Source organism: Pipistrellus kuhlii, unplaced genomic scaffold (assembly GCF_014108245.1).
Source record: "Pipistrellus kuhlii isolate mPipKuh1 unplaced genomic scaffold, mPipKuh1.p scaffold_m20_p_20, whole genome shotgun sequence".
Lineage (NCBI taxonomy): Eukaryota > Metazoa > Chordata > Mammalia > Chiroptera > Vespertilionidae > Pipistrellus > Pipistrellus kuhlii.
In genome coordinates this window covers 13,414,593-13,434,992 of record NW_023425516.1, presented here as the reverse complement: position 1 = coordinate 13,434,992, position 20,400 = coordinate 13,414,593, and the positions used below count along the sequence as shown (strand labels likewise).

Sequence of the window (20,400 nt, the reverse complement as noted above, 5' to 3'; positions counted from 1 at the left end):
TTGGTTGTGGGCACATCTCCAGGGAGGTGTGCAGGACGAAGTTGATCGATGTCTCTCTCTCTCAGCAGTATTTCTAACTATCGATCCTTGTCCCTTCCTCTCTGTAAAAAAATCAATAAAATATATATTAAAAAAGAGAGATCTCTTACCTTCACTGTTCTTTGCAAAATTCAGTTTGATCAGGGACCGCATGTCCAGTTTCTGGAAGAAGGAGAATTCATAATTAATAAGTAGCTGATATGAATGCCACTCCAGGAAGACACCAGCACTTGCCAACAAAGCTGCCTGCCAGGCAGGGGTCACTGCTGAGGCTAGGTGACACAGACAGACTGGAAAAGTCCGACCATCCCAGCCTTCAGAAGAGGAAAAGGCACAGGTGCTGACCTAGGGCCCAGGACACAGTGACTAACCTAGAGAAGGGGGCTGCACAGTGGAAGCCCAGCCTCTGAGATAGCAAACCGGCCCCAACAAAGGGGTTGACATCCAGCCCAAAGGCCGAGCCTGAGGCAGTTTCTTTATACTCTGTGAGGTTTAGACACTGATTATTTTTGAAATTGAATTATTTTGTCTTGGCCAGTGTTGCTAAGTGGTTAGAGTATTGGTCCTGCACCAAAGGGTCACGGGTTCATTCCCAGTCAAGAGCACGTACCTGGGTTGGTTTGATCCCCAGCCCTGATTGGGGCGTGGGCAGGAGGCAACCAATCTGTGTGTCTCTCTCACATCGATGTTTCTTTCTCTCTGTCTCCCCCTTCCTCTCTTCTTCCCTTCCAGTCTCTCTAATAATCAATGGAGAAAAAATACTCTTGGGTGAGGATTAAAAAACACACAAATCTGTATATGGGTGGTGTTTACCTTATTCTCCTGTTGTGTAACTATTTAAGAAAGATGAAATATTTTTTAAAAAGGGGGAAAAGGGCCGAGACCGGTTTGGCTCAATGGATAAAGCGTCGGCTTGGGGACTGAAGGATCCCGGGTTCGATTCCGGTCAAGGGCATGTGCCTTGGTTGCGGGCATATCCCCAGTAGGGGGTGTGCAGGAGGCAGCTGATCGATGACTCTCTCTCATCGATGTTTCTAACTCTCTATCTCTCTCCCTTCCTCTCTGTACAAAATCAATAAAATATATTAAAAAAAAAAAAAAAAAAAAGGCGGGGGGGGGAAGGAATAAATATACCCAAATGCTAAGAGCAGTTGTGAGGGGTCCTCTATTTTTGTTTAATCCTCACCCAAGAGTATTTTTTTAATTATATGTTTATGTTTATTGATTCTGGAGAGCGAGAGCGAGAGAGAGAAACATCCACCGGCTGCCTCCCATACATCCTGACCAGGATCAAACCCAAAACCTTCCTGGTGTATGGGATGGCACTCCAACCAACTGAACCACACAGGCCTGGTGGGATGTTCCATTTTTTAACATTTGTGTGTCTACAGTTCACCTCTTCTACAGGAAACTTCATAATGAAACAAAGTCCAGGCAGCCAGAGGAAAGCAGCAGCCCTGGGAAGTAGGCCTCAACAGGGGTGCTGACGGGGGCTGTGGAGAGACCCTGGAACAGACGGGCAAAGCTGCCCCTTGAGAGCACCTAACTCAAGGCTCATGTCCCTGGAGCCACTGTCACCCAGCCCTGATACACAGGTCCCAAACGAGACACTGGGTGAGTGTTCCAGGACTGGGCCCCTGAGGCAAGCTCCAACCCTGTGTCCTCCCTCTCCTGCAGTGGCCAGTCCACCAGCCCCACACCTGGCTTCATGCCTTCCTCTTTTATTCAACTACTAGAGGCCTGGTACATGAAATTCATAAATGGGTAGGGTCCCTAGTGGCTTCCGGCTGTGGGCAGGGGCCTTCCTTCATTCCACGCCACCCCCTGGTGGTCAGCACACATCATAGCGAGCGATCGAACTCCCGGTAGGTCGAACTTCAAAAGGGGTCACTTTGCAATATTAAGCTATATATAGGCTCCCACACGCCTGTGCAGGTGAGCATTAGGCTCCAGGACAGATGATAGGGTGCTTGCCCTAAGGCTGCAGCCACCAGATAAGATAGCCCTTCTCACTTGGCCAGTATAGCTCCATCCCCCTGGAGGGGGCATGAAGGAGGCAGCCATTTGAGGATGTTCCTCTCTCATTGATGTTTCTTTCTCTCTATCCCTCCTTCTTCTCTATAAAAATCAACAAAATAGCCCTAACTAGTTTGGCTCAGTGGATAGAGTGTCAGCCTGGAAACTGAAGGGTCCCAGGTTCGATTCTGATCAAAAGAACATGCCAGGGTTACGGGCTCAATCCCAAGTAGGGGGCATGAAGTAGGCGGCTAATCAACGATTCTCTCTCATCACTGATGTTTCTTTCTCTCCCCTCTCCCTTCCTTTCCGAAATCAATAAAAATACATTTTAAAAATCAATAAAAACATTAAAATACAAAAAATAAAAAATGGCGCAACTCTGGAAAGAAATTTGCCAGTAGCTACGAAAACAGAAAATGCATCCACCCCATGACCCAGCAGTCCCAGGACTACACCTGTGTATGCCCAAAGAAGCATGCACAAGGCTGGCCCTGACCACTGTTTGCAACAGCAGGTGACCTCAAATCCCTGCAGTGCCCTGCATGAGGACAACGCAGCCATCACAGAACAAGGCAGGGCTTTATGCACTGACACATCCAGATCCCAACACACTGCAGAATGAGAAGGCAAGGTAAAGAGGAATTCACGCCTGTGAGCGCACCCATGGCCCAAAGAAAGATGTACACCTGTACACACGTGTGCATGTAGAAAACATTTCTGGAAAGGGATGTGTGTACAGGGAGAAGCACAGTCCCTCTCTGTGCCCCCTCAATCGTCCTCTACCTCACCTGTGTGTATATGAAAACCACAGAATGAAGGGACAGGCGACAGGACATTGTTCACGGGCATCACTTACATTCCTGCATGACCCTTACCTCGCCGTTGCTGGGGTTGGTCCCGTACTTCTTAAGCCAAGGAATGATGTTGCTGAAGGGAAGAGAACAGAGAGCATGAGCGTGATGGGCAGGTACAGCGCCGCCAGGAGGCTGCTTCGGGGGACAGCTGTGAAGGGGCTTTGCTCCGCTCACTTCTGGGGCAGAAGCCTAGGAAACGGGCTATTTCTGGAAATGTGGCTCAGAGTATATTCAGGGTTTTTACTGCAGTTACATATAAACAACACAAACTGGCAAACAAAGATGTACACAAGCCGAAACCAGTTTGGCTCAGTGGATAGAGCGTCGGCCTGCGGACTGAAGGGTCCTGGGTTTAATTCCCGTCAAGGGCATGTACGTTGGTTGCGGGCACATCCCCAGTAGGAGGCAGCTGATCGATATCTCTCATTGATATTTCTATCTCTCTATCCCTCTCAATTCCTCTCTGTAAAAAATCAATAAAAAATATATATATTTTTTTAAATTACAATTTCCAGAGAATTCGTAATGAAATGGAGGGAAATGACTGAGTAAAGAATGGATCCAGAACTATCTTCATGGTATTACCTCAACCATGTTACCACAAATAAACAAAGAAAAAGATGAGTATAAATACTGACAGTGGTTACCCCAGATAGTGTGATGATGCTAAGTTTTTCCTGTAAAATGTTTTACAATTTTTCTAAAATAAGTCTGAAACGTGAGGTAAGTATATAAGCTGGCTTATGTTAGAAAATAAGACTAAGCCGAAACTGGTTTGGCTCAGTGGATAGAGCGTCGGCCTGCGGACTGAAAGGTCCCAGGTTCGATTCCCGTCAAGGGCATGTACCTTGGTTGCGGGCACATCCCCAGTGGGGGATGTGCAGGAGGCAGCTGATCGATGTTTCTCTATTATTGATGTTTCTAACTTTCTATCCCTTTCCCTTCCTCTCTGTATAAAATCAATAAAATAAAAATTAAAAAAGAAAAGAAGACTGAGCATAATGCTTCAAAACACAGCACTGAAAAGTATGCACCCTAATTATGACTTTCATAAAGTGAAAAGGACTTAGTTCATTAATATTCCAAAACAAGTACATTAGTGGCAACTGGAACACTAGGGCCTCACTTGGGGGGTGGGGGTGTCAATGCCACTCCAGGAAGACAACAGCACCTGCCAGCAAAGCTGCCTGCCAGGGGTCACAGCAGCACTGCTTCCTCTCTGAGGCCCTGGCAGTTCCTCCTGGGTCCCCAACAGACCTGCCCAGGGCCCTCGAAGCCCCAGGACCTCAGCGTGCCCTGGCCTGCACTGGCTGGAACCATAAACCCCCCCACCCAGTTGGCCCCACATCCCCTACCTGAGCAGATATCAACCACCTCACCCGTTTGTTAGTTCAAAAGTCAAGGGAGAACTCACAGCAAGTCAAAGACGACGCCTTCAGGGGTGCAGACCGGGTAGCTGAAGGGCTGCAGAGAAAGACTGAGAAAGGACATGGTCACTCCTGGTCATGCAGTGGACTAGCCACTCCCACATGGCGCTTATGACTTCTCCTTTTGCCTCTCCTTCCTTCAGTCATTCCTCCACCAGCTCAGGTGCTCCTCTGCACAGCCTGGGATAGGTGCCAGCACAGAGGGGACCCCCACATCTCTGCCCCTCAGCAGCTCCCAGCACAAACCAGTAAGTACAAAGCAAAGATTTTAGGAGTTGAGGAGAGGGTTTAGGGAGAACTGCAGCCTAGTCCTCTCCACACCCTGTGCTGTGTCATACACGTGCGATCGTGTTCAAGCCTAAAAGAGCTCCCTGGAGGTGGCCTGGGAGAGGCAGGACTGGAACAGCAGCCATAGGCAGGCCACACTTTCCTACTGAGAACTGCCCTCTCCCATCCCAAGAAGCTCTGGTGGGAGCCCTGCCTGCTCCTCACCACAGGCTCTGCACACAGTTCTCCCATATTTCCAAGGGGCGTTCACATGACTCAGGCAAGACCTGAAGCCCCAGGAGCCCAGGGTAAGTTCTAATATATGGATGTGGGGTAGAGGGACCTGCAGAGGCCGGACTACCACAGGCCATTTGCCACCTCCAGAAGGGTCTCCTTAAGAAAAGCAGACACCAAAACCGGTTTGGCTCAGTGGATAGAACGTCGGCCTGCAGACTCAAGAGTCCCAGATTTGATGCCGGTCAAGGGCATGTACCTTGGTTGCGGGCACATCCCCTGTGGGGGGGGTGTGCAGGAGGCAGCTGATCGATGTTTCTCTCTCATCGATGTTTCTAACTCTCTATTCCCTCTCCCTTCCTCTCTGTAAAAAAATTAATAAAATATATATATATATATATTTTTTTTTTAAATGAGCGAGACACAGGTCAGAGACCTCTTACAGGAACTGGGAACCAAAGATGAAAGCATTTCCATAAAAGCAATTCACACCCAATCTGCATAAGACATTGACCTGGATGTGACAAAATCTGCTGGGTTGGGAGAGAAATGCAGCCAAAGATACCTGGGTCTCATCTGTTCACCCTCCTACGTGCTCTGAGCGGGAAAAGCCCTCACTCACCACTGCATGGGAGCCTCCTGGGGAGGCCCTGGGCACACCCAGCGGCTGCATCCCTGGACCTTCCTGGCACCCTGTGGTGTCTGGCTGACTTGCCTCCACTGGGCACTGGGATAACCAGGAGAGCTTTATCAGCTCTCAAGATCACTCTGTCCTATGGCATCAGAACTCGGGGGATGAGGAGGAATGCTGTGCAGACATGCATGTGCACAGAGCAGAGATGACCGTGGCTCGAATTTAGGAAACGCAGATCTGCCCACATCACAGCCCCTATGTGATGGGGTTCAACAATCCTAGTCCCATGTTTTCAGCACACCCAGCTTCTGTTCATACACACACCAACTGGGATGGGAAGAAGCCTCTGAGTGGCTCTAAAGCTGGGTCCCTCCCGAGTCCACCAGTGACCTGCATTCCCCAGGGAAGGGGAAGGGGGCTCACAGTATCATGACCATTGCAGCTGTTGGTACCACTTGGCCTCTGGACCAAAGGGAAAGTGTGAAAGGCACAGGTCCACAGGAGACCACTGGGTGCGCGCCTCAGCGGCACCACTGCCTGGATGTGACACCAGGGCAAGGGACTTCGCTCTCCTAAGCACTGATTCTCCCAACTGTAAAACAGCCTAACAACAGAGCCTACCTACTTTGGAAGGTAAGATTGAGGTTAAAAAGACAATGGACTTGTAAACACAGACACAGAATAAGCAGAAAAGAATCATTAGTTCTTATCATTGTTGAGTCACCTTCTCCCAGTTCAGGGAAGATCTGGGGGGAGGGAAGCGGAGGAACACAGCCAAAACCCACAGCTGCATCTCCAAGGATGAGATTCACTGTCAAATAACTGAGTACCGGAGAACTATTACAAGGGAGAGATTAAACTCTCAAAACTCTTACCTGCAGTGGTCAAAAGGTAAACGACGAAAATTTGTTTGTGGGATATCTGTTTAAAACAAAAATAAGAGACAGAAAATTTATTCTGTAAAAATTTCACCTATGTAACTCGATTAACAATTCAATTACATTTTAAGAAAAAGTTCACGTAGCCCAGCCTGTGTGTCTCGGTGGTTGAGTGTTGACTTATGAATCAGGAGGTCACAGTACAATTCCCAGTCAGGGCACATGCCCAGGTTGCAGGCTCAATCCCCCGAGGGGAGGGAGGGGGGTGCAGAAGGCAGCCAATTAATGATTCTCTCTCATCATTGATTTTTCTCTCTTTCTCCCTTCCTCTCTGAAATCAATAAAAATATTTTTCTAAAAGAAAAAGTTCATGTAAATTACCTAGTGCAGCAATTGCTTCGGATTAAAAACTTTTGATAGAACCAAAGCACATGGGATATATCAGGAAAGATCTTAAGAGAAAAAAAGTACACACTGCATACCTCAGAGACACTGCGAGTTTGATTCCAGGCCGCCACAATAAAGCGAATATTGTAATAAAGGGATTCAAAGTTTTTGGTTTCCTTGCGCTAAAAGTTATGTTTATACTATACTAGTTAAGTAAGTATATAATAGCAAAACGTACTGTAGATATATATATTCAATACCTTAATTAAAACATACTTTACTGCTAAAATTATTAACCATCATCTGAGCCTTCAGTGTGTCATAATCTTTTACTGGGTGGAGGGTCCTGCCTTGATGTTGATGGCCGCTGACTGCTCAGGGTGGTGGTAGCCGAAGGCTGGGGTGGCAGTAACAATTTCTTAAAATAAAACCACAGCGAAGTGTGCCTCATCAACTGACTCTTCCTTTCGTGACTTCTCTGTAGCTTGCAATGCTATTTGACAGCATTTACCCACAGAACTTCTCTCACAATTGAAATTAATCCTCCCTCGTAAACCCTGACTTTATCAACTAAAGGTATGTAATATTCTAAGTCCTGTTGTCACTTCAAAAACCACTTTCTTTGCTCAATCATAAGCAATTCCTCATCAATGAAGGCTTATTATGAGATTGCAGCAATTCCGTCACATTTTCAGGCTCCACTTCTAATTCTAGTTCTCTTGCTATTTCTCCCACATGTGCAGTTACTTCCTCCACTGAACTCCTGAAGCCCTCAAATTCTTCCAGGAGGGCTGGATTCAACTTCTTCCAAACGCCTGTTAATGTTGATCTTTTGGCTTCTTCCCATGAATCATGAGTGTTCTTTTTTTTTTTTTTTTCTTTTTTTTATTGATTTTTGACAGAGAGGAAGGGAGAGAGATAGAGAGCTAGAAACGTCGATGAGAGAGAACCACTGAGCCAAACCGGTTTCGGCCATGAGTGTTCTTAATGGCATCTGGAATGCTGTAATCTTTCCAGAAGGTTTTCAATTTGCTTTGCCCAAATCCATCAGAGGAATCAACGTCTGCTGCAACTATAACCTTATGACATGTATTTCTTAAATAATGACTTGAAAATCAAAATTACTTTCTTGGGCCGAAACCGGTTTGGCTCAGCAGACAGAGCGTCAGCCTGCAGACTGAAAGATCCGAGGTTCGATTCCGGTCAAGGGCATGTGCCTTGGTTGCAGGCGCATCCCCAGTAGGGGGTGTGCAAGAGGCAGCTGATCAATGATTCTCTTTCATCGATGTTTCTGACTCTCTATCCCTCTCTCTTCCTCTCTTTAAAAAATCAATAAAATATATATGTTTTTAAAAATTACTTTCTTGGTCCATGGGCTGCAGAATGAAGGTTCTGTTCGCAGGCGTTAAAACATTAATTCCATTGTATATCTCCATCAGACCTTCAGAGACCTTTTGGGTAACCAGGTACATTACCAATGAGTAGTGATATTTTGAAAGGAACCTTTTTCTGAGCAGAAGGACTTACAGTAGACTTGAAGTCTTTAGTAAGCCGTGTTGTAAGCACATGTGCTATCATCCAGGTTTTGCCGTTCCATTCACAGAGCACAGGCAGAGTAGATGTGGAATAGTTCTTAAGGACCCTTGGACTTTCGGAATGATAAATGAGCATTAGCTTCAATTTCAACAACTGCATTAGTCCCTAAAAACAGAATCAGCCTGTCTTTTGAAGCTTTTGAAGCCAGACATTGAGTTTTCCTCTCTGTCTATTTAAGTTCTAGATGGCATTTTTTTCCAATGTAAGTATGATGTGTCAAGTAACAGCACTGCCCTCACCTGGAAGCTGGTTGGACATGCAGTCCCAGACTTTCTGAATTATAGTCTGCATCATTTTAACAAGATCTACAGGTCATTCATACTCACATTAAAGTTTCAGAGACCTTACCACACTTAGCCTTTAGAAGATACTACTGACCCAACAGAAGATATTATTGTTGTTTTCAATTATAGAAACCAAGACAACAATTTTTCTCAAAGGAAAGATGGGCTATTGTATTAAAATAATCTATTAAAAAAAAGTAAAAAGCAAACAAAGAAAAGTCCAAGTCACCATAACAAATAAAAAAAGTCTGAAATATTTCAAGGATTATCAAAATGGAACCCAGAGATACAAAGTGAACAAATGCTGTTGGAAAACTCATCCCCAGACTTGCTCAAAAAATAATGTCTGCAAAGTGCAATAAAGGGAAAACAGTATGGAGTTTCCTCAAAAAATTAAATATGGAACTGTCATTTGACCCAGTGATCACACTTCGAGGAAAATATCCTAAGAAACCCAAAACACCAATCAGAAAAATTAATAAAATAAAAATAAATTAAAATAAATTTAAAAAAAAAATGGCCCTAGCTGATTTGGTTCAGTGGATAGAGTCGGCCTGCAGACTAAAGCGTCCCAGGTTCGATTCTGGTCAAGGCAGGGTTGTGGCCAAAACCTGTTTGGCTCAGTGGATAGAGCATCGGCCTGCGAACTGAAAGGTCCCAGGTTCGATTCCGGTCAAGGGCATGTACCTTTGGTTACGGGCACATCCCCAGTAGGGGGTGTGCAAGAGGCAGCTGATCGATGATTCTCTCTCTGTAAGGGAGAGGGATAGAGAACTAGAAACGTCGATGAGAGAGAAACATCGACCAGCTGCCTCTTGCACACCCCCTACCGGGGATGTGCCCGCAACCAATGTACATACCCTTGACTGGAATCGAACATGGGACCTTCCAGTCCGCAGACCAACGCTCTACCGCTGAGCCAAACCGGTTTCGGCAGGGCCATTGTTTTTTACGGCTCATTGTAGCAAAGACATCATTCCTTAATTACACCCCCTCACACATATAAAGGGAAAGAGGAGGATTTCATGCCTTACCTGGTTTCTTGCCACCATAGAAGTTAGTGTATTCAGCACAGGTAATGTACCTGAAGGAGAGAAAGAGAAATCTTACTTCCACCCCTTTGTAAAAAGGACAGTCTCTGGAAGTGATGGATGACTGAATCATTTTACTCAGTCATTTTACTTAGCAAATGTTTATTAAATACCTACTCCGTGAAAGGCACATACAATAGGAATGGGGATACACAAACAAGTAAATACAAAGTCCTGCTTTGCTATGAAGAAAAACAACTGAACTTAACAGAGGCTTGATGATGAGAAGGAGCTAGCCATGTGAAGATCCGGGGGAAGAGCTTTCCAGGACCAAGCAGGCATGTCACATACAAAAGCCACTAAGCAGGAAAAGCTGTTGTATTCCCAAAAAAGAGTGAAGCCGCCCTACCTGGTTTGGCTCAGTGGATACAGCGCCGGCCTATGGACTGAATGGTCCCAGGTTAGACTCCAGCCAAGGGCACAAGTCTGGGTTTGGGGCTTAACCCCCAATAGGGGGCGTGCAGGAGGCAGCCAATCAGTGATTCCCTCTCATCATTGATGTTTCTATCTCTCTTTCCCTCTCCCTTCCTCTCTAAAATCAATAAAAATGTATTAAAAAGAAAAGAAAAAAAGGGTGAAGCCACTGACAAACTGTAGGTGGGGCCATGTGGCATTAGATGAAGGAGACACAGTTGCCGGTCCGAGGACTCCGGGTTTGCTGTAAACAGGATGGGAAGCTTTGAGGGTTTGGAGCAGAGCTCTGACATGATCTGACGTAAGTCCTCGAAGCGTCACTCTGGTTGCTTCCTATAGCGGGACAAGCAAGAGAGGCAGCAGAAACCCAATCAGGAGAGAACTACAAAGGTCCAAGGAGTTGACATAAACTCCCCTTTGTGGGAACTGGTGGGCGAGAGAGTGGTCAGTCCCTGAAATTGCCAGGAGGACTTGCTGATGGGCTGGAGGGAAAAAACTGCTGAGGGAAAGAGGTATCAAAGCTAACTCCCCAGACTTCTGACCTGAGCAAACGGAGTTAGGGAAAATGGGGGAGGAGCAGGCTCAGGCACTGAAAAACGAGATTTCCTTTGAAGCATATTAAATGTGAGATTTCCATTAGGCTTCCAAGTGGAGATGCCGAGTTAGCAGCTGACTACTGCGAGGCGAGATAGATCATCCGCTGAGAGCTGGGAGGAGGATCCCCAAGAAGGGCTTAGAAGGAGAGGGGTGGTCAGTTGTGTCATATACTGTGGAGGAGCACAACAAAATGAGGGCTGGGAATTGACCACGAGCTTTAGCAACATGGAAGTTACTGGGTTCCTGACAAGAGCAGTGCTGGGGACGGAAGCCTGAATGAAGTCGAAGTAGTTTCAAAAGACAGCAGAAATAAAAATAAATAAATAAATAAATAAATAAAGACAGCAGAAAATAGCCAGCTGACACAGCTCTTGCACGTAAAAAAACAGTGGCAGCTGGAGGGAAATATAGGTAAAGGGGGGGAGAGGGATTCCTTTAAACTGGAAGATTCTGCGGAAACCGGTTTGGCTCAGATAGAGCGTCGGTCTGCGGACTGAAAGGTTCGATTCCGGTCAAGGGCATGTACCTTGGTTGCGGGCACATCCCCAGTGGGGGGTGTGCAGGAGAGGGCTGGTCGATGTATCTCTCTCATTGATGTTTCTAGCTCTCTATCCCTTTCCCTTCCTCTCTGTGAAAAATCAATAAAATATGTATTTTTTTAAAAAATAAATAAAAATAAATAAAATAAACTGGAAGATTCTGTTCATATGTGGAAGCTGATGGGCAGGCCCCAGCACACTGGGAGAGGAGGCGCAGGGGAGGGCTCACTCAGGAGCGGCGCTCGCGGGTGGGCAGGGCCAAGCGAAGTCGAGGGGGCCGAGTCCGAGGAGCCGCGGCGGAGGGAAGGCCGCGCGCAGGTGAGGGCACCGACGGCCGATTGGAGCAGACGCCTCCGAGGCGGGAGATTGGGGGGTTGGGGGGGGAGAGGGAAAATATTTACTCCACCTGAGGGGACGGAAGCTTCTGGGAGGAAGCGACACCTGAGGGGGTTCTGGGTCCCCTCCGAAAGCGGGAGCGGGAGACGCCGCAGAGCGCACAACAGGCGGAGACTGAGGCAGAGCGGGACGCAGGCAGAGCCAGGAACGCCTGGCTGCGGCTCAACTTACATCTTGTCTTTCTGGTGCTGTCTCTTCCCCATGGCGGCGGTGGCGGCGGCAGGACCAGCGAACGCGGAAAATCGTCAACACACGACCCAGTCAGCCGCGTCCGCCGCTTCCCAGCCGAGACCCTTAAGTACTTCCGGGTCCCGCCACGGAAGCCGGCACTGAGCATGCCGGGAATTGTGGTCCCTGGAGGCAAGCGCGCCAGTCCGCTGTCGCAGCCGATGCCTAAGCTGTTTCCCAATGGGGCTCTTGTTCCGTCACAGCTGAGCTGCCTCCTGACTCGAAGCCATTCTTCTCCCAAGCGCCTCGCCTTCCCTCTCAGCTCGGCTCAGTGCCCTCCCCACTCAAACCCGTCTTGGTTTGACCTGGGTCCTCAGGTTTTTGGGGTTTTTTTTTAATATATTTTTATTGATTTCAGAAAGGGAGGAAACAGAAACATCAACCATGAGAACTAACCACCAATTGGCTGCCTCCCACAGGACCCCACTGGAGATGGAGCCAGCAATCCAGGCATGTGCCCTTATAGGGAATGGAACTGTGACCTCCTGGTTCATAGGTAGACACTCAACCACTGAACCACACCAGCCAGGCCTCAGGTCTTTTAAGTAGCCCGCTTAGAGCCTAAAGTCCCACCAGCCTCTGCTCCATTTTTGCTCCCCTCAATGACATATGTCTCCAAAGGGACGTCCACATTTGCTATGTACCCCCTCACCTCCCATTCTCTCCACCCATTTGGTTTCCACAGCCTCCAGGGCCTTCCCCTGAGTGGCCCAAGCCAGAAGGTCCAAAGCCCTCCCTGCTCCCTTGAGTATCTTCTGACCCACAACTTCCCTTGGCCAGATCACGTTTATGTGCCCCACCCAGAGCCCCAGACATCTGTCTACACTCAAGTACTCGGTGACCTTGCCCAGTCTCGTGGTTTAAAGTACCACTTGTAACCCCTGACTCCCAACACTAAATTGCCAGTGCTCCTGATCTCTACTTGGGTACCCACCAATTTCCAATGTAACCTCTCAAAGTGGAATTCTCCATCCCTCACCCCGTCTCCACTCTCCCCCACCATACTTCCCTCCACCTAGGTACCCAAACCCAGTTGTCCTGGCCCTTTTTTCTCATCTCATGGCTGGCCCCTTTCTCTCTCTCACACACACACACACACAGACGAGGATGGGATGGGTGTAAGTTCCTTAAGGGAAGGGGCCCAGCTGCTTGGTTTATCATCATCAGTACCAAGCAAGTTGTGAGACATACACAAAGGCTCAATGCATATCTGCTAACTGTCCATCCGTCATCAAGCATTTTGGGAAGGCTCACACTCACATGCAGGTTTGTTTCTAAGATCAAGGTGTGAAGCAACAATTAGAGTCGCTATCTTTGAAATTCCTTAGGAAGGTGCCAAGTTGGAAACTGACACACCAGCTCATTTTAATACTCTAGGGAGGGAAGAGATCACTGTTTCTAAACTTGGACCCAAATGAGGCTTACTTTTAGGGGCCAGGTGTAGGAAGGAAAAAGGTAGACTTGCAAGTCAGTGGGGTCAGATGAGGGGCCACAGAGTCACTGCAGAGAAAGGAATCACTCTCCCCTCACTCGGTTCTCTTTCAAAATGCACCTGGCTGAATCCCCGTGCTGGATTGCAAGTGAGGGGAGTTCACAGTAGCACTGACCTGACCACCTGATGTACATAAGCTCAGGCCTCACGGCCTCAGGAAGGCAGTACCGACAAGCTCTTCGGGGTGCAGGGAAGCCACGGGACTGCACAGCCCCTAAGAAGCCCAACAGGAGAAAGGCACCTCCATGAGAACTTTATTCATTCCTCCGGCAGTCTGCAGGGAAGAGGTTATGGGCCCCGCGTGTGGGGCACAGACTTGGCGCTGTCGTGGTCAGTCTCTGAGTCAGCTTTAGGTGTGGGCACAGGCTGGAACTGGAACAGGACAGGTGGGGTGAAAACTCCAGGACAGGTGGGGGTCTCCACAGGAGGGGACGGTGTCTCCTTGGTGTTGGGGGAGTCATTACAGGCTGAAGTCCTGTGCAGGAGACAGCCAAGGTATGTCATGAGTGGGACATCAACACCATCAGGGGTACACATGACAAACCCCCTTCCCAAAGCAGTAGGATGACTCTAAACATTTATACTTCCAAAAATCTCTCCCGAGAATGTTTGTTCAGGCTGCTCCCTGCAGCTATGTTGTGATTGTGAAAACCTGGAAGCAATCTAAACATTCATTAGGGAACAAGGTACAGCCATGCAGTGGACTATTCTGGGGCCATTAAAGGAATGTATATCCCAACAAGAAAAAACACCACACCGAAACCGGTTTGGCTCAGTGGATAGAGCGTCAGCCTGTGGACTGAAAGGTCCCGAGTTCGATTCCGGTCAAGGGCATGTACCTTGGTTGCGGGCACATTCCCAGTAGGGGGTGTGCAAGAGGCAGCTGATCAATGATTTTCTCTCATCAATGTTTCTAACTCTCTATCCCTCTCTCTTCCTCTCCGTAAAAAATCAATAAAATATATATATTTTAAAAATGGTTCAGTAAACTATGTTCCATCCATACAATGGGAGTATTTGCATATATTATTATTGGTGAATTTAAAGGTGGGTGTGGTGTTTTTTTTATCCTCACTAAAGGATTTTTTCCCCATTGATCTTTAGAGAGAGTGTGGAAGGGAAGGGGAGAGACAGAGAGAGAGAAAAACATAGATGTGAGAGAGACACATCAATTGGTTGCCTCCCGTATGTGCACCAACCAGGGTCTGGATGAACCAAACCTAGGACCCTTCAATCCAAGGGCTGATGCTCTATCCACTGTGTCAAAACAGCTAGAGCTGAGTTGTATATTTTAATATAGCTTAATTATGTAATATATAAGTAATACTATATCAATAAGGCTGTTAAAAAATTTATCTGGCCCTAGCTGGTTTGGCTCAGTGGATGGAGTGTCGGCCTGAGGACTAAAGGATTCCAGGTTTGAATTTGGCCAAGGGCACATGCCTGGGTTGCAGGCTCCATCCCTAGTGGGGGGCATGCAGGAGGCAGCCAATCAATGGTTCTCTCTCATCACTGATGTTTCTATCTCTCTCTCCCTCTTCCTTCCTCTCTAAAATCAATAAATATATTTTTAAAGTTATCTGATGCAATGAAACAGCCAGTCTAAGTCATATTTTAGAATAACACTCAATGATACAGGATATACTTAATATTCATAAGTGAAAACACGGGTGATTTTTAAAACCCCATATTTAGTAAATCCCTGCTTTGCAAAACAAGTGTGTATATAAATCATAGATAGGGCTGCCCACGGTTGATGCAGTCATTCCCTTTCTGTTGGCCTCTGGGCTATTTCTAATTTCTCACCATTACACACAGTAGGGAGTGACTTTTCCGCACTCCTGATTACGTAAGGGTCCCTCCTGGAAGTGGCAGGCATCGTCATAAAGACCATTTGTCTAGCCCTCGGCCACACCACACAATGCTGGTCAGAAGGTACCTGGCCCGGGGAGGCTCAGAAGCACACTTACCAGTGGAAGCCAGGGTAGTGGAGCTTGTACCTGTTTCTGGGCACGTACGAGAGATGGAAGCCTCCAGGACTGAGGACTAAAGGGGTCAGGTCAACCATGCGTCTGCAAGACAGGGGCAGAGAGGCACTGTCAGCTCTGGGGTCCTCCTAGGCGGGGCGTCTCCAATCTTGGTGGGCACCACTCTGCCATGGGGACAGGGCCTGCTGAGCCCGGACTCCTTCCTCGAACAATGAGAACCAGCGCCCGGGACCGTAGCGAGGGTTAACTTAAGAGGTGGGGAGGGAATAAGAGCTGAGCCTGGCCCAGAGCATGCTCCCCAGAATGCTCTTTCACTTACCTCAAGCCCAAAATAAATTCCTTTTACCTCTTTGGGTTCGATGACAGCCAGTTTAATTTCACTTCAGAACTTGGAGCTTCCAATTTCTCCTTCTGCAGGAAACAAAGGCAATGTCGGGACAAGTTGGAGGGCCTCGCCGTGAAAAAAAAAAAAATATTACCTATATGAGAACTGTGATAACTAGGTGACTTTCATTTAACCAGCAAATGGGTCAGGCTCATCCTCTGTGCTCACCTTGAGCTTGGAAATAGGGGCTAGGAGCCAACTGGGGAGGTCCTCATCCAGCCAGGGGAGGAGGGGCTTGCTGGAGAGAGCGTGTGGGTTAAGGTGGGGAAGGAGGGGGGAAGGCACTAGAGAATGACAGCCTAGAGAGCCACGGCAGGGGGGGCCTGTGGTCCTCCACTTGTCCTCTGGCAGCCCTAGGAGGATTCTGCCCAGTGCATTTGAGGTTGCCTTGTTCAGCTGAGGCCAAGCAGGTAGCCTTCAACCCTTACCCCAATTATTCAATCAGAGGAGCTCCCCTTTTATTCCTTTACCCACTGCTGCTCCACCCAAGACTTTGCCTACAGTCCTAAAAAGGGCTTGGCTGCTTAAAAACAAAGTTCTGAGAATCACTGCTCTGGGCCCAAGAGCTGCCCCTTCCAGGATTGTAGGGGAGGGGGCAATATGCCCACTGACCGACTTGTTAGGCAGCTGAGGGAATGGGCCAAAGACCCTGGGCATCGTGTAGACAGAGGGTGACGACCGGACCACCACAGAGGACACGGTGGTGACAGGTGGTGGCAGTGGTGGAGGCGGCAGCAGTGTTGGTGGCAGGCAGGGGGAAGTTGAACGGTTGCGCAAGAGGACGGGCTCTAGTTTCTTCACTTTTGGCTTCCTTCTCTTCTTCTTGGCATCTGTGACAAAAAGGTACCAGTGAGTGCCTTCCCCTCAGCCAGAACAGAGTGGAGTGGGGGCCAAACACGATGGTGTTTTCAGTTTCTCCAATGGAGAGGGGAGGCAGGCCCCCAAAGCAATGCTTTGACCCACTGTTGACATGCACCATCTCATTGACACCACAACTGCCTCGTGGAAAGGGTACTTTTGTCTCCGCCTTCAAGAGGAACCAGAAACTCCAACTGTACAAGGCACAGGCAGGATCCACGTACAAGCTGCCCGACTTCAAGGCCAGAATCTCATGGGAACGGATTGAGGATCACTGCCAAGGAGGGCTGGGCTTGACCTGGGCAGGATGGTCTGCTGCTTCCCCAGCCCCCAACAGATAGGGCAAGAGGCAAGTCTTGAATCCACCAGAACTCTTGGGGACCCAGACCCAGGGCTGTCCTGGGGTGTGCAAAGACCCTCCTATGAGAAAATCCACCAGGAGGAGGTCTTGCAGAAGGGGTCAGGGAAGGAACCTTTAAGGGGAAGGACCCTGGGGTCTGATCCGTCTCCTCTCTCCTTGTTAGGTCTTCCTACTTCAACAAGCCTGGCTATATTTACTGTTCAAAGCTGAAGACTATTAGCAAGTGGGTGTTAACAAGCTCCTCAGACCGCCCATCAGATCAGCTCATCTAGAATGAGGATAGCCAATACCAGGGAGCATTGTCCTGGAGGCTAAGAGCCTGCACCCCGGAATAATCCAGACCTGAGTTCAAGCCCAGACTCCATGACTTACTATGTAACTTAGCCTCCCTGAACCTGTTTCCTCTTTTTAAAAAATATATATTTTATTGATTTTTTTACAGAGAGGAGGGGAGAGGGATAGAGAGCTAGAAACACCGATGAGAGAGAAAATCGGCCAGTTGCCTCCTGCACACCCCCTACCAGGGGATGTGCCCGCAACCAATGAACATTCCCTTGACCGAAATCAAACCTGGGACCCCTCAGTCCGCAGGCTGAGGCTCTATCCACTGAGCCAAACCAGTTTCAGCTGGACCTGTTTCCTCTTCCGTAAAACAAGGATAAAATAACATCAACGCTACCTCAGGAGGCTGTGGTAAAAGGTACACATCCCGCCGTTAGACGAAATGGTATTATGGAGCACTCACACCCAGCATCATGGGAAACACCCAGGTGAGCTGGGCCTCTCGATGTGATGCAGGAGCAAGTAGCCCCACCACCAGGATAGTTTACTGCTGAACACAAACACACCAAAAGAACTGAACGCAATTCTAATCAGGGCATTAGAGTGACTGTCCAAGAAACACAGGCAGAGGGGGATAAACAAGACAACAGATAAAAATCCATGATGTGGGATACCCCAAAGGACAACACTGTTCTTCAAGTCCATAGCCGGGAGGGGCGGGAGGAGGGCTCCCCTTCCACCTCAAAGGGGACTTCAGCGGCAGTGGCCACCGACCCACATCCCTGTGTGGTCACAAATTACATGGTCACCCTAGCAAAAAGGAACCTAGGAGGGCCAACAACCAAGCCAATGTGTGGGCATTCTTGGGGTCTAAAATGACAGAGGAAGTGTAGAAAGGCTTTCATGGACCTTCTGGGAGACCTTATTATGGACTACGTATTAGTTTGTATTTATTAGGGAACTGTTAATTGTATCAGGATTGACATTGTGATTATGTCAGCAGCTGTCTTTTTTTTTTTTTGTCTTTTTTTTTTTCAGAAACATTAAAAAATATTCAGGAATCTGGCTGGTTTGGGCTCAAGTGGATAGAGTGTCGGCCTGCAGACTGAAGGGTCCCAGGTTTGATTCCGGTCAAGGGCATGTACCTTGGTTACGGGCACATACCCTGAGAGGGGCGTGCAGGAGGCAGCTGATGGATGTTTCTCTCTCATAGATGTTTCTAACTCTCTATCCCTCTCTCTTTCTCTCTGTAAAAAATCAGTAAAATATAGTAAAGCCGAAATCGGTTTGGCTCAGTGGATAGAGGGTCGGCCTACAGACTGAAAGGTCCCAGGTTTGATTCCGGTCAAGGGCATGTACCTTGGTTTCAGAGGCGGCTGATTGATGCTTCTAACTCTCTATCCCTCTCTCTTCCTCGCTGTAAAAAATCAGTAAAATATATATATTTTAAATATATAGTAAAAAAAAAAAAAAAAAAAAACCTTAAAAAATATTCAGGAATACAATGATGTCTGAAATTTCCCTTAAAGCGGGTATAGAGAGACAGGGGGAGTTACTGAAGCTAGGTGACAGCTATAATACTTAAGCGTTCACAGTACTCTCTCGTTTTGCGTATGTCCGTTTTCATAAAGAAGACATCAGGGACAATGGGTCCTGGATCCGATTTTCTGGGTTACTTAGGGCAAAGGTGGAGCCTCACTCTGGGAGTAGAGGTGCACACGTTGGATGCTCCTCTTCAGGTGCTCCAGGCGTCGGTACATCTCCATGGAGCCCATGCTGTTGCAAAAGTTCAGCTCCCCCTGGATTGCACAGAAGAACTTCGCCTGTGACACAGCGGGAGAGGGAGGGCAAGAGGAAGGAAGCTGGACGGGTGAGACACCTGCCTGCCTGCGTGCAGCACTCCCCAAGCTGTGTTGCCTCATGCTTCTCAAAAGACCCAACTCTGCAAACACAGGTCGACCCAAACCCTCCCTCCTTCCCCGCCCACCATGCCCAGAGCTCCGCCCTAGAGGGCAGCAGGACTTCCCACCCAGTGACTTCCAGCCCACCCTCCCTACCCTCCCGCAGCTCCCCCTGCTTCCCGCACCCAGAGGAAGGAGAGGAACCCGCGCTGCTCGCACTCGGCCTGCTTGCCCTTTCGCACCACCCGCTCGGCCAGCGCCGGGTTGCGGTCGAGGCTGCGGAAGAGGCGGCGCAGCGCGCGCTCCGTGTAGGTCGAGGCCTGCCTCTCGAAGGCCTCCTCGGATATGCGCTGGCAGAAGATCACGCTCTGGGGGAACTCGTTGTCGAACTCGTCCAGGATCTCCATCCGGGTGGGGCTGCGGGCTGGCCCGGGCTGCCGGCGGCCGTCGGGGCGGGGTCACCGAGGGTCCAGACAGACGGCACGCCGGCCCCACCCGCGGCAGGCTGGGGGAGAAGGGCCGCTCCCACGGCCCGCACGCACTCAGGTCTCGTTGGGAGGCGGGAGTCCCGAAACACATCAGCTCTTTCCCGACAGCCTTTGCGCCGCGCCCACCCCGCCAGCCAATCCCCTCCGAGATCGCTGGCGGGCCAACTCGCGCGAGGGCCGCACGTGACAATACCCGCCGCTCTGGGCATGCGCTCTTGCACTTTCGAGGGTGCGAATGCCGCTGTGCTGGACTAGACCCCCAACCCCCACACGGGCGCCAGGGCTTTGGTCAGGGCTCTCCTAGGGCCACACTAAGAACATGGTACGCGCAGGAACCCTCCAACTTATTTTTTTTAAATATATATTTTATTGATTTTTTACAGAGAAGGGAGAGGGATAGTTAGAAACATTGATCAGCTGCCTCCCGCACACCCAGGTACATGGCTTTGACGGGAATCAAACCTGGGACCCTGAGTCCGCAGGCCAAAGCTCTATCCATTGAGCCAAACCGGTCAGGGCCCTCCCAACTTCTTTAAGGCCCACACCCATTGGGCAGCTTCCAGCCCCACCCATCTCAGCTGGGCCCCCTTCTCAGTGTGTAGACTTCCAGGCCTCCAGCCAGAGCCATGCTGCTTCTGCAGACAACTGCCGGGAGGGCTTCACTCTGCCCCGATTCCTCTTCCTCTCCAGCATGACACCCACCCTTCAGCCTGTCCTCTCACCCTGTATGGTAGGCAGTTAGACATGAGCAGAGTAGGAAG

General features: G+C 48.9%; 2 protein-coding genes across 6 annotated transcripts in view; both read right to left on the bottom strand.

Annotated features, from left to right (window-relative positions):
- Positions 1-12,008, bottom strand: part of PPIL2 (peptidylprolyl isomerase like 2) — a 29,451-nt gene extending 17,443 nt beyond the window's left edge. For 3 of the 5 annotated variants that reach the window (XM_045585528.1, XM_045585527.1, XM_036449764.2), the window contains exons 1-5: positions 11,828-12,008; positions 6,350-6,395; positions 4,327-4,389; positions 2,934-2,985; positions 150-201 (exon numbers count right to left, since the gene is read on the bottom strand). In XM_045585528.1, coding sequence (XP_045441484.1) covers positions 150-201; positions 2,934-2,985; positions 4,327-4,389; positions 6,350-6,395; positions 11,828-11,993 — 379 coding nt within the window. In that variant the 5' untranslated portion in view covers positions 11,994-12,008. Of the gene's footprint in view, positions 1-149; positions 202-649; positions 700-2,933; positions 2,986-4,326; positions 4,390-6,349; positions 6,396-9,653; positions 9,704-11,827 lie in introns of those variants that run through there. The other 2 variants (XM_036449763.1, XM_036449765.1) reach the window with 2 other exon arrangements.
- A 1,453-nt stretch (positions 12,009-13,461) lies between these two features.
- LOC118725732 lies at positions 13,462-19,975 on the bottom strand. The gene is made up of 6 exons (XM_036449772.2): positions 19,337-19,975; positions 18,950-19,073; positions 16,362-16,579; positions 15,711-15,775; positions 15,347-15,448; positions 13,462-13,851 (listed from the first exon to the last, which is right to left on the bottom strand). The coding sequence occupies exons 1-6, from the start codon at positions 19,556-19,558 to the stop codon at positions 13,665-13,667; spliced, it is 918 nt and encodes a 305-aa protein (XP_036305665.1). The 5' UTR covers positions 19,559-19,975; the 3' UTR covers positions 13,462-13,664.
- Positions 19,976-20,400: the final 425 nt, after the last annotated feature.

Bases quoted from the DNA above. Each gene is read 5' to 3' on its own strand.
- LOC118725732 (XM_036449772.2), bottom strand. From the start codon at position 19,558: ATGGAGATCCTGGACGAGTTCGACAACGAGTTCCCCCAGAGCGTGATC. The intron at 16,580-18,949 runs GTGAGGCTCCAC...TTTTTGTCACAG, and splicing joins TGTGCACCTCTACTCCCAGA to ATGCCAAGAAGAAGAGAAGG. The intron at 15,776-16,361 runs GTCAGTGGGCAT...TGTTTCCTGCAG, and splicing joins CTCAGCTGCCTAACAAGTCG to AAGGAGAAATTGGAAGCTCC.